A 14680-nucleotide genomic window follows, 5' to 3' on the forward strand; every position below is an offset into this window, starting at 1 on the left:
TTTATCATCAGAGGGAAAGTGGCGTTGGGGGTGAGGTGGGGAGAAGACTTTCCTCGTCTTTCTTGAGTAGGTGTCAGCCTTCCTGCACCAGTCCCACCAACAGGTTGGGCAGGGGAGTTTTTTGTTGTTTTTCCTACCTGGTCAAGCTAGCTTCACAAATTAGTGCTTTTTATGGGTGCACAGAGCGTGTGGTAATTTACTGAGCTCACTGAGCGGGGTTGTTTCAGGGTCCTCTTGAGCATCTGTTGAATAGCTTTGTTGCTAAGCAAGCCTGCTTTCTTGAGTAATCATTAACTTGCAGGAGTCTGACAAGTCTGTTATTCTACTGACAATCCCCTAGTTGGATTAACTATTTAATCACCTAGTTTGTCCCCTCACTCCCGTTCCTAACTCTGGGATTCAAGACAGCCCGCCCCTCTCCTAAGACCCCCTCCTCCCTGCCATAACCTCGGTCCTCCCATCTCCTGAGGCCAGTCCTGCCCAGCAAGCCTCCCCTTGTAATGGGAGGTGACCTGAGCTAGCCTTGTGAAACACAGTGGTCTTCTGTTCCAAATTCCACATGATGGAAAAAGTGTTTTCTTTTTTTTTCCTGTAGGCAGATGTCTTACTCAGCCCTGTAAATACGTGGGTCAGAGAGCTCAGGAGAAGCAGATAATGAGCAACTGAGAGAAAAACTGAGAATGAGAAGAGGATGAAGGAGAATCCATAGGGATAGAGACTGTGGCTGAGGGACTTGTAAACCGAGTGAAATGAAAGATTAAGCATTGAAAATAGCAGGTGAATAAAGATGTAGATTTTTTACAAAGTTGGATCTCTGGGGATGGGAGATGTCAAGTTTAAAAAAATGCACAATATGAGGTTTGCAAGTAAAGTTTTGTTTGGGGCAAAATGAGGACTGCAGTCCAGGAAACAGCACTTCACATAGCTCTGAGAAGCTGCTGCAAAGAGGCAGGGGGAAAGGTCAGTATATAGAGTTTGGTGAAGGGGGATTACATGCAATCAAGCACATATTTTTTTCCAGAAGTTTTCTACTACTTTTGTGAAGCTTTGCTAATCACAAGGAACAGTCATCACCATGGAGGACTTTAGTGCTTTTCTAGATATGGGGAGATACAAGAATTGGGCTCATAAAATTGGCTCCTGAAAATATCTATCTGAAGACCTGATCTGCCAGTTTCTCCCCCAATCACAGATGCCTCATTTCTGCTGTCCACTGTGAACTCCTTTCAGGAGGTATTGAAGGTCAGCAGCTGCAGCAGCACATGAAATAACCCTTGTAGAGGTAGACAGGTAGATTATTATTGTTTAGTTGCTAAGTTCTGTTTGATTCTATGTGGCCCCCAGGACTGCAGCATACCAGGCTCTTCTGTCCTCCACTATCTCCCGAAGTTTGCTCAAACTCATTGAGTCGGTGACGGTATGCAACCTTCTCATTTTCTGCTGCATCAGGGTCTTTGCTGATGAGTTGGCTCTTGCCATCAGGTGGCCAAAGTATTGGAACTTCAGCTTCAGCATCTGTCCTTCCAGTGAATATTCTTGGTTGACTTCCTTTAGGATTGACTGGTGTGATCTCCTGGCAGTCCAAGGGACTCTCAAGAGCCATCTCCAAGACCACAGTACAAAAGCATCAGTTCTTCGGTGGTCAATCTTCTTAATGGTCCAGCTCTCATATCCAAACATGACTACTGGCATGTGGGTAGATGGCAAGTGCCAGTTTGTAACTGACAGAGAGTAACATAGAAGGGCCTTGGATCAGCGGTAGGGCAGGGCCACCAAAGGAGAGGCACTTCACATAGAGTGGGGTGAGAGGATGAAAGAGCTGGACACTTGGGCTGCAGAGCTGCATGGCGCTGGGAGAGAAGGAGGATCAAGTGTGACCACAAGAGGAAATGAGAGCAGGAAGAATACATGACCACCTGGGGTGTCAGAGAAGGGGGAGAAGGAGAGTGGAAGAGGGAGAGAAGGGGTGTAACTGGAGGGCAGAGAGGGAGCAGGGAGGGGCAAGAAAGAGGCAGAAACACAGATGGAGGACCATCAGAAAGGATGCAGAGACCAAGCGTCTCGAGGGGAACAGTTTACAGAGTGGGCAGGACAGGTGTGAGGGAAGAAACAGGAAGAGCTGGAGAGCAGAAGGGAAGAAAAGAGATTAACCGACTAAAATGGAAACAGTAGAGCAGGTGGGTAGTGGGAACTGGATGCAGATGGATGGTGAGTTGTTTGGTTGTGGATAAGTTGTGATATATGATTTCTTATTTTAGAATGTAATAAAATGTCTCTAATTGTACAGATGAGGATGAGAATTGCAGAACTTGTGTCTTGTGCATTCTGTAATTCTTCATATCAGAGGATAACTTGTATTTGCAAGCCCTGTTTAGCCAGGGGGCTGCTGCTGCTAAGTCACTTCAGTTGTGTCCAACCCTTCGCGACTCCATGGACTGTAGCCCGCCAGGCTCCTCTGTCCATGGGATTCTCAAGAATACCAGAGTGAGTTGCCAGGCCCTCCTCCAGGGGGTCTTCCGACCCAGGGATGGAACCTGCATCTCTTATGTCTTCAGCATTGGCAGGCAGGTTCTTTACCTCTAGCGCACCCAGTGATTTGATTCACTCAGTGGTGAGTCACCCCCTTCCCTTTGCTTGACATGGGGCACAGGAGTAGGAGACGACAAGTGGGGCAAGAAATGATTGAATCTGTCACTGCATGGTGCCTTTTAAAAGGAACATTGAGGACTTTCCTGGTGGTCCAGTGGTAAAGAATCTGCCTGCCAAGGCAGGGGACACAGGTTCAATCCCTGGTCCGGGAAGATCCCACATACCTTGGGGCAACTAAGCCCGTGTGCTGAAACAAGAGAAGCCACCACGATGAGAAGCCCTCACACCACAACTAGAGAAAGCCTGATCACAGCAACGAAGACCCAGTGTGGCCAAAGAATAAGTAAATAAAAAGTCAATTAAAAAAAAAAAAGAACATTGAGAATGCTCCTTTTTGTGATGGGCCTACTTTTCTTTCTTATACCTTTATATATATTTCTTTTTGTAGCTTGGAAAAAATTTTAGTTTATTCAGTTTCTGCTTCCCTGGAAATGATCATTAACTTTTGTTAATAAGCTTTGGTGCTTTTCTATAATCAAATCATTCTTTAAATAGTAATATAATGCATTGTGAAATTTTTAAAACATTGACACCACAAATATTAGATGATAAAAATTCATTCTTTTGAAAATGTGTTTCAGGTTTCTTGGCAGCCTGCTTGCTTTGTCCTCTTTTCCCTTTGTACTGGAAAAGCTCTTTGGTATGTAATAAATAATTTTAGACCTTTTTGGTGGGTACTTGGTAAAGTTGTCAATGATCTTTTATATTAACAGACAAATCCTAGTTTTACCAGTTAGTCTAATATTTTGTTTTCTCCCTTTTTGTGTGTCCTGCTAAGAGGAAGAGGAGGAAACAGAACAGGAGTCAGGAATGCCTCTTTCTCAGGTAAAGTCATATTCTCAGCCTGTCCTCCAAATGTCCTTTTTTGGATTCTCTATTCTTCCCTGGCTCCAAAGTATCCTCCCTGACACTTGTACATTCATCCTCTTTTTCAAGAATATTTTAGCTGTTTGCTGGTTCTTGAGATTCCCTATGAATTTAGGAATGATTTTTTTTTTTCTTTAACTGCAAAAAATGGCATAGGAATTCCTTAAATCTGTATACTGTGCCTCCTGCAGTGGAAGCCTGGAGTCCTAACCACTGGACCACCAGGGAAGTCTCTCTTTGGGTCTTTTTTTTTAAGAAAATTTTACAATGAAATCTTACTGGCTTGATTTTTGTAGTTTGCTATTTCTAAGGAAAGAAAATGTTATCTGTTTTTAATCAGCTCAACTGCCTCTTAATTTCCATTGAAAAATTATAGGGGTATACCAGGTCTTGCTGGGTTGCAAATGAAGGAATTTTTAAAATTATGTATTATTATTTGCATTTTTAAATATTTATTTATTTGGTTGCACTGGGTCTTAGTTTCGGCATTGCAGGATCTTCAGTTTTTGTTGCAGCATTCAGGTTCTTTAGTTGCAACATGCGAACTCTTCGTTGCAGCGTGTGGGATCTAGTTCCTTGATCAGGGATGGAACCTGGACCACCTGCATTGGGAACATGGGGTCTTAGCCAGTGGACCATCAGGGAAGTCCCGTACATTTTTTAAAATTTATTTTTAATTGGAGGATAGTTGCTTTGCAATGTTATGTTGGCTTCTGCCATACAAGAATGTGAATCAGCCATATATCCCCTCCCTTGGGAGCCTCCCTCCCACCCTAATTTGGTCATTTTAAAAGCTTAAAGTTCCCACTCCAGGGTGTGTTTCTATTTATATATATCTCCAGGGACTTTTGTTTTAAAGTTTAGTACTTTTCAGTGTAGAGGTCTTACACCTACTTGTCTGATCTTTTTCCTAAGTTTTCTATAGGATTGTTCTCTCATTTTCTGTCTAAATGGTTCATTGTGTGTAGATAGAAATGCAGTTGATTTTCATGTGCTGATATTTTATGCTGCAACTTTTCTAAATTTTTTCAAAAATTTTATTTTGTTACTTATTTATTTTGGACTGTGCTGGGTTTCCTTGTCCGCACTGTGTTTTTGTTGCTGCAACCAGGCTTTCTCTAGTTCGGGTGGTGCAGAGCCTGTTCTTTAGTTGCAGTGCTCAGGCTTCACAAGGCGGTGGCTTCTCTTATTATGGAGCACATTTGAGCATTACCTTATTAGCATGTGAAATGAGTGCAGTTGTACAGTAGTTTGTACATTCTTTGGCACTGTCCTTTGGGATTGGAATGAAAGCTGACCTTTTCCGGTCCTTTGGCCACTGCCGAGTGTTCCAAATTTGCTGGCATATTGAGTGCAACACTTTCACAGCATCATCTTTTAGGGTTTGAAATAACTCAGCTGGAATTCTATCACTTCCACTAGCTTTGTTTGTAGTGATGCTTTCTGAAGCCCACTTGACTTCACATTCAAGAATGTCTGGCTCTAGGTGACTGACCACACCATCGTGGTTATCCAGGTTGTGAAGACCTTTTTTGTATAGTTCTTTTGTGTATGCTTGCCACCTTAATCTCTTCTGTTTCTCTTAGTCATTGCCATTTCTATCCTTTTATTGTGTTCATCCTTACATGAAATATTCTATCTCCAATTTTCTTTAAGAAATCTCTAGTCTTTCCCATTCTTTTCTTTTCCTCTATTTCTTTGCATTGTTCACTTAAGAAGGCTTTCATATCTCTGCTTGCTGTTCTCTGGAACTCTGCATTCAGTTGGATATATCTTCCCCTTTCTCCTTTGTTTTTTAGTTCTCTTCTTTTCTGAGCTCTTTGTAAGGCCTCCTCAGACAACCACTTTGCCTTCTTGCATTTCTTTTTCTTTGGGATGTTTTTGGTCACTGCTTCCTATACAGTGTTACAAACCTCTGTCCATAGTTCTTCAGGCACTCTTATTTACCAGATCTGATCCATTGAATCTATTCATCACCTCCATTATATAATCATTAAGGGATTTGCTTTAGGTCATACCTGAATGGCTAGTGATTTTCCCTACTTTCTTCAATTTAAGTCTGAATTTTGCAATAAGTAGCTCTTGATCTGAGTGACAGTCAGCTCACTGTCTTGTTTTTGCTGACTGTATAGAGCTTCTCCATCTTTGGCTGCAAAGAATATAATCAGTCTGATTTCAGAATCGTCCATCTGGTGATGTCCACGTGTAGAGTTGTCTCTTGTCTTGTTGGAAGCGAGTGTTTGCTATGACCAGTGCATTCTCTTGACAAAACTCTTTGTTAGCCTTTGCCCTGCTTCATTTTGTACTCCAAGGCCAAACTTGCCTGGTACTCCAGGTATCTCTTGACTTCCTACTTATTGCATTCTAGTCCTCTGTGAGGAAAGGACATCTTTTTTTGGTTCTAGGATGCCTTGTAGGTCTTCATGAGCTTTTACTTCAGCTTCTTCAGCATTAGTGGTTGGGGCATAGACTTGGATTACTGTGATATTGAATGGTTTGTGTTGGAAGTGAACAGAGATCATTCTGTCCTTTTTGAGATTGCACCCAAGCGTTGCGTTTCAGAGTCTTCTGTTGGCTATGTAGGCTGCTCCATTTCTTCTAAGGGATTCTTGCCCAGGATAGTAGATATAATGGTCATCTGATTTAAATTCACCTGTTCCTGTCCATTTTAGTTCACTTTGCCATCTCCTGCTTGACCATGTCCAATTTACCTTGATTCATGGGCCTAACATTCCAGGTTCCCATGCAGTATTGTTCCTTATTAGCCTCGGACATACTTTCACCATTAGACACATCCACAACTGAGCATCATTTCTGTTTTGTCCCAGCTGTTTCGTTTGTTCTGGATTTATTAGTAGTTGTCATCCACTCTTCCCCAGTAGCATTTTGAACACCTTCCAACCTGGGGGAGACAAGATTTAGGGAACACAAGCCCTCCTCACACCCTAGTTTTATCAGAGACTCCACATTTGAATCCCTGTTATAAACCCCTTCATCAGGTCCTCCTGGGTTGATGTTAGATGTGTATATATTTATAATTATTATAGCTTCTTGGCAAATTTACCCTTTTCTCATTTCACGATGTATTTTGTGTCTTGTGTTAGTTTTTTTCCTCAGGTTATTTTGTCTGATATTGTGCAGTAATTCCTGATATCTTTTTCCATCCTTCTACTTTTTGATTTAGATTTGTGAATGTTCACAGTTCCAGCTCTGACATGCTGTGTGTCTTGCTCCCACTCTGTTTTCCTCTCGTTACTTCCTCTGTTGGTCCCTGCTCAGGCATGCTGTACTGAGGTGAAAGGCAGGACCCCTGGCCAGCCCCCTTAACTCCACTGTCAATTCAGTACAAATTCATCAAGTGTTTCCTTCTGATCATGATATTTAGAGAAATATTCTTTCTTAATTACAATATATTTTTTCCGTAACTTTTCTAAGTTTGAGTCAATGTTTTAGGAGTCAAGTGTTTACAGAAATAAATACTGTGTTTTTAAATTGTATTTATATATAGGTATTCCGTAGAAGCTGTAGTTAACGTTTCCTGCTTTTTTCCTGTTGGTACCATTTAGCACAGGTAACTCTTTCGTTGTTCCAAAAAATGCTGAAATTCACATATATAAAACTGATGATAAAAAATCATGCAAAAATATGTCCAGAGGGGATGGCCAGGTAATTCCCTCTATTTTATATATAGCAGCAAGTGTGTATATTTATTCCCAACCTCCTGGAAGTCTCCTTAACTGTTGTCTCAAATTTTCTTTATGTTGATTGATTTATCCTCTCTATCCTTATTGTTTACTTATTGCATACCGAACCCCGCACAGACTGTTGGGAGTAGAATAGTGAATTCTGTGAACTCACTCCTTTCTCTTAAGGAATTTCAGACTAGTTAGGGAATACATAAGGGTGTCCTGTCCCTCCTTGTTCATTTGGGTCTTACCATTCCAGTACATTCTTGATGGCAACTGACTGCAAACACTGAACTCTCCTGTTTGGGCCAGGAACAACCCCCAAAAATGAGGGATGGGGGCTTCCCTGATGGTCCAGTGGTTAAGACTCTGCACTTCTGCAGGGGGGGGCAAGAGTTTCATCCCTGGTTGGGGGAGCTAAGATCCTTCATGCCATGCCTTGAGGCCAAAAAAAGAAAAATGAGGGCTGGGTGGGAGTAAGTAAGTAAACACCCAAGCTCCCTCACCCCTCTGTGGGGGCAGTTCTGAGGTTGTTTCACAGACTCTCAGAGCATGTCCATTCACATGGAGCTCCAGTTGCCCATGGCTGCAACTTTCTCTTCCTCACTGGAACTTTCTGGAATGTTCCTTTTTGGAATGATGCTGCTGGATATTTCTAGAATGATCTCTCAAATTATTTGCACTTGAAAAAAAAAATGTCCCTAGACAACATCTCTTATTTCAGTTATTTCTGCGTTTGTAATACACGTGCGTCCATAAGTTAGTTCGTGGATCTGCAAGTCCATGGTTTTGATAAGACATCATAATTTTAAAACTATGTACTGCATTTTTTTGTAGCTGAAATTATATCATAAATAGATTCTGTGGCCTTGCATTTTTTCCTACACTCTCCTGTTCAAGGTTCAGATAACAGTAAGATTACTAACATGTTATATGTATGTGTTTGTGCACCCACATCTGTAACGATCTTTTATTGCCTTCCGTGTTGTTCGCTTTGACCTTATTTCAAGTTTTCTCAGGGAACCCTCTATCAGTGTGCTTCTAGTGCTCTTCTTTATTTTTTTTTCTAATGCTCTTCTCTTACTTGAGTTTTTGCTTCTTTACCTTAAGTTCAAGACCTCATTCTCCTTAATTGAGATTCTTGCTGTATGATTACTTAGTTTCTTGAACTAAGTAGAGTTTCTCCAAATGTCTCTGACACTTTTGTCTCTGTAGGATGGCATACTTCTTTTTCTACTGAGCTATGATGTTGATTAAAAAAAAGTTCATAGCCATAAAGCATTTAGAGTATTGTTTAGCATCTTTGAAGTATTCGAACACCCTTAGTCACTGTAATCATGGTTTAAGATTTTCACCTTTTTTTTAAAGCACTGTTGACTCTGTCATTTCTGATGCCATCACTCATAGTGTAGCTCATCTAGATATTGAATAGCAGTGTGTAACAAACACATACTCTAACAGTTCTGGAGAAACTACTCATTATTAAATCTTATTTACATATATTTCATGTAGTGTCCACAAAAATGGACATTGATTTACCTCCACATTGGACATCAATCATCCTCCACATTGGTTAGAGGTTATCATAATCTCTGGGAAAAAGCATAAGGAATTAAAATTAAAGGCCCATAATTTCCTCCAAATAGCTTTCCATGGATCTGTCAGAATATTACTTCAACTGAGTTCATCCTTAGCCCTCTCTCCTCTTCTCCTTTTGTGTGAAAATAAGAGCTCTCCTCATGGCCCCTTGGTGAAATGTGTTTTCGTTTCAGGCACAGCTGACCTTCAAGGATGTGGCCATAGAGTTCACTCAGGAGGAGTGGGAATGCCTAGATGCTGCTCAGAGGGCCTTGTACAGGGACGTGATGGTGGAGACCCTCAGCAACATAGTCTCCTTGGGTGAGGATCACTTCCCTTTGAAGTTGGGATCTACCCTGGGGTATCTCTGCATTTCCCACTGTGTGCCTCTTGGGAGCCCCGGTTTTACTTCACTGATCTGAAATCCCTGTTGATTCAGACGTGAAGAGCTTCAGGACGCAGCCTCAGGAGTTTAAATCTACCTTTTCCTCTGACGATCTGCCCACTTCATGATACATCAGGAATTGTTCCAGAGCTTTTGTAGTGATAAAGTTCAATGGAAAACTTTTAAGACATGCCTTTTCCTGTTTCCTACCTATGTGCTTTTGATTTAGAAGTCTTAGGAAAAGAGGTATGTTTCTGTGCATTATACTGTTCCCTTCGTATTCAGAAGGAGATAACAGCCTGTAAATTTTGGAAATATTTTTCTGTTCCTCTCTGTATTCCCATCAGTCCTCAGTTGAGCAAGGGACTAGGATTCTGGCAAAGCCACAGCAAGTCATGTGTCTTTCCTCTTATGTGGAGGTATTTGTTTCTTATCTGAGTATTTTACCCTTGTAACGAAGCAAAAAAGACTCCTGGTCTGTAGAGTGAGGTACATGCCTTTGAGGGTATAACAGGTCATATCTTGGAAGGGCCTAGAGGAAGCTTCATTATTGATAGTGTGTGCAGACTTTCCCCTCATCAGAGAATTCTATGGGAAGTACAAACATTTACTTCTTCTTTTTTTTTTTTTTAAACATTTACTACTTATCTGAACTCTCAGAGGAAATTTTTCTTCTGTGTAACTTATCTATGGGGTGAGTTTACTGGTTGACAGATTATTTTGAAAAAAAAAGCAGAGACATTACTTTGTCAACAAAGGTCTGTTTAGTCAAGGCTATGGTTTTTCCAGTGGTCATGTATGGATGTGAGAGTTGGACTATAAAGAAAGCTGAGCACGGAAGAATTGATGCTTTTGAACTGTGGTGTTTGGAAAGACTCTTGAGAGTCCCTTGGACTGCAAGAAGATCCAACCAGTCCATCCTAAAAGAGATCAGTCCTGGGTGTTGATTGGAAGGACTGATATTGAAGCTGAAACTCCAATACTTTGGCCACCTGATGTGAAGAGCTGACTCATTGGAAAAGACCCTGATGCTGGGAAAGATTGAGGGCAGGAGGAGAAGGGGACGACAGAGGATGGAATGGTTGGGTGGCATCACCGACTCAGTGGACATGGGTTTGTTTGGGTGGACTCCGGGAGTTGGTGATGGACAGGGAGGCCTGGTGTGCTGAGGTTCATGGGGTCGTGAAGAATCAGACATGACTGAGCGACTGAACTGAACTATTCGTCATATATTGTAATCTTTTTCCGCTATATAGAAAATAACCACTTCATGCTATATTGATATGGTCTGCATATTCTATGATATGAAATAAGAAATATCCCCAGAGCCTGGCTGATAAATCTTTCTGGGTGTTTTTGTGGTTTTGAGCAGTGTCACAAAAGCCTGTCTCAATGGCATCATGACAGTGATGTTCACATGTGCAATAACCATCCCCTTACATTCTCAGCAAGCAGTATAGGGATTTCTCTTCAGGATAACACTGTCCAAGTTCCCATTCTCGTTTGTGAAGCTGTTTTGTAAACTGTTACTGATGCCATCTTTTGGTCACCTGTGTGCCATTATTCTTTTACATCAACAGCTAAGTTTAAAACATCTAAATTAGAGAACTTATGAAGTGGAATGATATTTTCAATAGGAAACATAGTTCATTTTTTGTTTAATAGCCTGTCCTTCCCCCATTGGGTGGTCCACATCCTCTTGTTGAACATGGGGATCCCCTTGGACCACATACACAAGAATTTATTTCTCATGCCACTGTTGTGTGCCACTGGTCTTTGTGCTAATACCACACTGCTTGGATTAGTTTAGGTTTCTGAGACTTTTAAAAGTAATTGTGAAACCTCCAACTTTGTTCTTTTTAACCTCAGTTTTTTTGTTGAGTGTCTCTTTAAAAAAAAAAAATGGTATTTGGCTGCACCAAGTGTTAGTTGCAGCATGTGGGATCTAGTTCCCAGACCAGGGATGGAACCCAGGTCTCTTGCATTGGGAGTATGGAGTCTTAGCCACTGGACCACCAGGAAAGTCCTTCAGTGTCTTTTGAGGTTGCATTTGAATCTTAACGATGGATTTATCTATTTAAGACACACTATCGGGGTTTTATTAGGGATTGGGTTAAATCTGTTGATTACTTAGAGGAGATCGGGGTTGTTCAGGGTGGTATGGCCTTGGACTGTTGATCACTTAGAGTAGTAGTATTTACACCCTGACCATGTTTACTTCTAGTCCATAAACTTGAGATGTCTGCATTTGTGTCCTTTGGGTTATTTTTCAGCTGTTTTTAGTTCACAGAGCATATATCTTTGCTTTCTTCTGTAAAGTTTTGCCAAGTACTTTAGTTTTTTAATAATATTTTAAATGGAGTTTTCTGAATTTCCTTCAGGATTTTTTTATTGTTAATATATAGAAACAGTATTGACTTTTGTTTGTTGGTTTTGTATATTGTTGTTTTTCTGAGTTCATTATTTCTTTTTTTTGCCAACTATTCAAGGTGTGTGTGTGTGTGTGTTTTTTTTTTTTTTGCCTTACCATGTGACTTGTGGGATCCTTGTTCTCCCAACAGGGATTGAACCTGGTCCCCTGACAGTGGAAGTGTGGAGTTCTAACCACTGCACTACAATAATTTCCTGGGGTGTTTTACGTATTTGAACACTTCATTTTTCAGAAGAGATGGATTTGCTTCATTTGCTGTTGGGATTGGTTATATGTGTTTTTCTTCTATCTCCATGTTCTTGGTAGGAATTTCCGTAGTTTTTCTTTTAGAAGTAGTGCAAACATCTTTGTTACATTCCTGGTCTTAGAGGAAAAGGTTTAAGTCTTTCCCCATTGATTATGATGTTAGCTGTGGGCTTTTATTACATGTCCTTTATTGTGTTTAGGTCACTTTTTTCTATTTCTAGTGTTTACTGAGTGTTTCTATCATGTTTTTAGCATTTCTGCCTCAGGGAACCTCTGGGAATGGGGAGACTTGTGCCAGTTAACTCTCAATGCAGTGTAAGAAGGAGGAGGGAAGTTGAAGGCCAGGAAATTGTCATGAACTTTCCTATGTTTTTCCGTCTAGTGTTTTAGGACAAGCATTTGCTTGGGTGCTGCCTCTTCTTGATTGGTTTGTTGAATTTTCCCCAATTGCTTTTCTTTTATTGTTTTTAACTTGGTTCCCTCATGGGTAATGGGTGCCTATGGTTTACTGTCCTGCTGACATCACTCCCTCATGGTTTTGTTTTTCTTTGCAGAGTTTGTGTTAAGAAATTTGATGATATGACTTCTAGTATTTAGACGGGCTAGCTAAAAGAACTGCTGTCATGTTTAATAACAAGGGATGTTGATGTAAATATTTTATATAACCAAAGTATGTTATGTAATTAATATTTTAGTAACATTTTTTTTCTTTACTTACTTAACTATTGTGATCATATCCTGAAATTGCTCAGGCTTCGGCAAACACTTTCTGCTATCTTTTTTTCCCCATACAAGGTGTTCTCGCCTAGCCAAGAGATCTTCATTCCAAAATCACGATCTCCCTCCTTTACTTTGCCCTGTTTTTGTGTGCACAGAATGAACTGATTCATCTCCTTCTGATAGTCTTCTCCTGGTTTTCACTTCTGCTTTCTGCTAAGATCATTATTGCACAGTCTCCTGAAATATTTTGTAGGTGTTTATTGAACATATGCATGGAAATACAGTCATTGGAATATTCGGTTTGCATAGCAAATAGTATAGCAGATTGAAAGTTAATTTCCTTCTGCAGTGTTTAAATCTCATGTGGTTCTTTCCCATACTCATACTATAATTCCCCTAGTTAAAAATGGACCAGTAGTATACTATTGCTAAGCCAGTTCTTTTAAGGTCAATATTTTAATTGTCCTCACACAGTTATAACCACACAGATGTGCTCCTACATATGCATATACCCTGAGCTCCAATCAATCCCTTTCTCAGTTCTGACCTTTCTTTATATGGTCCCTTGGAGTGGATGAAAAGGTTGTTATTTCCTAGAATGTTTAAGTTATTCTCCTGAACTTCCCAATTTCCATTGCACTCTTTCACCCACCCCTCCACCTTCCACATTACTCACACTGTAAAAATAACACCTCTGTATATTGATCAACTTTCTCTTGACCCAACCTAAATCATTGTGTGCAGCTGTGACAACTCAGAAACCATTTCCAGGAGGGGTGGCTGAATCCCCTTAGTAGTTACACAGTCCACTGCTTGCAGCTCCCTTGAAGTTTTCTTCTAAGCTCCTGGTATTTGTTGCAGTATTTTGTAATATACTGCTTGGGTGAGGTTCATGTTTAAGAATATATTGTCTCAGTCTCTAGGTTACAGTTCTCATCATGGTTCTCACTACTTTCTGTGTCAGTTGGGGTCATGTCCATAAATCTGTGATTCCACTCTCCTTACTTGAAAAATTGTGGTAATTATCCTCAAGCCTTTAAAAAGAAATAGTATTTTTTGGTCTTTAGGTTTTTGTGTTTGTTTTTTGGCCCCACCATGCTGCTTGTGGGATCTTCCTTCAAGGAATGTAACTTTGGTCCATGGCAATGAAAGTACTGAGTTCTAACCACTGGACACTCTTAAATTCCCAGAAATAGTGCAGTTTTTATATTAAGTCAAAATGTCTTTTGTGTAAAAAGATGCATGAATAGTCTAGCATGTTTATTATGCTATCCCTTTTTTGCATTATAAATTGTATGCTTTTTTTTTCAATTTGTTCTCAGCAATATGGTGTATCAACCTAGTTAAAGTAAATTCACAAATTGCTCACTCTATATTATATACATTTTGGAGCCAAAGAACTGGATATTTTAGGGCACTGCAGAATTAGGGAATTGCTCTATTTAATGGCTGTCAATATAAGTGGAGAATATTTCATTTACTAATCTTTAATTTTGATTTACAGAAGGTGGCCTTTCTGAATGTTTTATGCTGCTTCATGGGTACATAGTTTTACAGGAGGTACTTAGAAGAACATTTTGTTTTTAAAAAAACTTTTTTATCATATGCACCATTTTCTCTATTCTTTGTTTCCCAAGTTGAAACTATCACTCATTGAAATTATTCATTGAATAAGTTAGTTTTGGATTATTTACTGTTACAGTAGATTTTGTCTGGTTTTTAGCATTCATTTGTATTAAACAAGTATGCCCAATATATGTATAATATTCTTTTCCCCTCAGTTTTGAGCCACCAGTAGGTATGTTTACTGCTAATTGGTATGTGCTTTGGTGTCATGGTTGAAAATTACACTTTCTTGGATTGGTAACAAAAGTTTTTCCAATGTGAGTGTTCTTGTTATAGGTTGTTTTAAAATTTGTTGTTGTTGAGTTGCTAAGTCGGTTCTGTCTCAGTGCGACCCTGGGAATGCAGCACACCAGGCTTCCTTGTCCTTCACTGTTTCTGGAGTTTGCTCAAATTCATGTCCATTGAGTCAGTGATGCTAGCTAACCATCTCATCCTCTGCCACCGTTTTCTCCTTTTCCCTTCAGTCTTACCCAGCATCAGGGTCTTTTCCAA

The 14680-nt window shown here is 40.2% G+C and overlaps 1 protein-coding gene across 7 annotated transcripts in view; it reads left to right on the forward strand.

Annotated features, from left to right (window-relative positions):
• The window catches only part of LOC133229665 (zinc finger protein OZF-like), a 64239-nt gene that overhangs the window by 44451 nt on the left and 5108 nt on the right, over window positions 1-14680 (forward strand). The window contains exons 2-5 of one of the 7 annotated variants that reach the window (XM_061386281.1): window positions 596-777; window positions 3231-3289; window positions 3430-3474; window positions 8975-9101. The exons of 4 other annotated variants lie outside the window; for them this stretch is intronic. In XM_061386281.1, the coding sequence (XP_061242265.1) occupies window positions 3460-3474; window positions 8975-9101 (142 nt within the window). In that variant the 5' untranslated portion in view covers window positions 596-777; window positions 3231-3289; window positions 3430-3459. Of the gene's footprint in view, window positions 1-595; window positions 778-3230; window positions 3290-3427; window positions 3475-8974; window positions 9102-14680 lie in introns of those variants that run through there. 2 more of the 7 variants (XM_061386286.1, XM_061386285.1) reach the window with 2 other exon arrangements.

This window comes from Bos javanicus, chromosome 18 (assembly GCF_032452875.1).
Source record: "Bos javanicus breed banteng chromosome 18, ARS-OSU_banteng_1.0, whole genome shotgun sequence".
NCBI classification, from domain to species: Eukaryota; Metazoa; Chordata; class Mammalia; order Artiodactyla; family Bovidae; genus Bos; species Bos javanicus.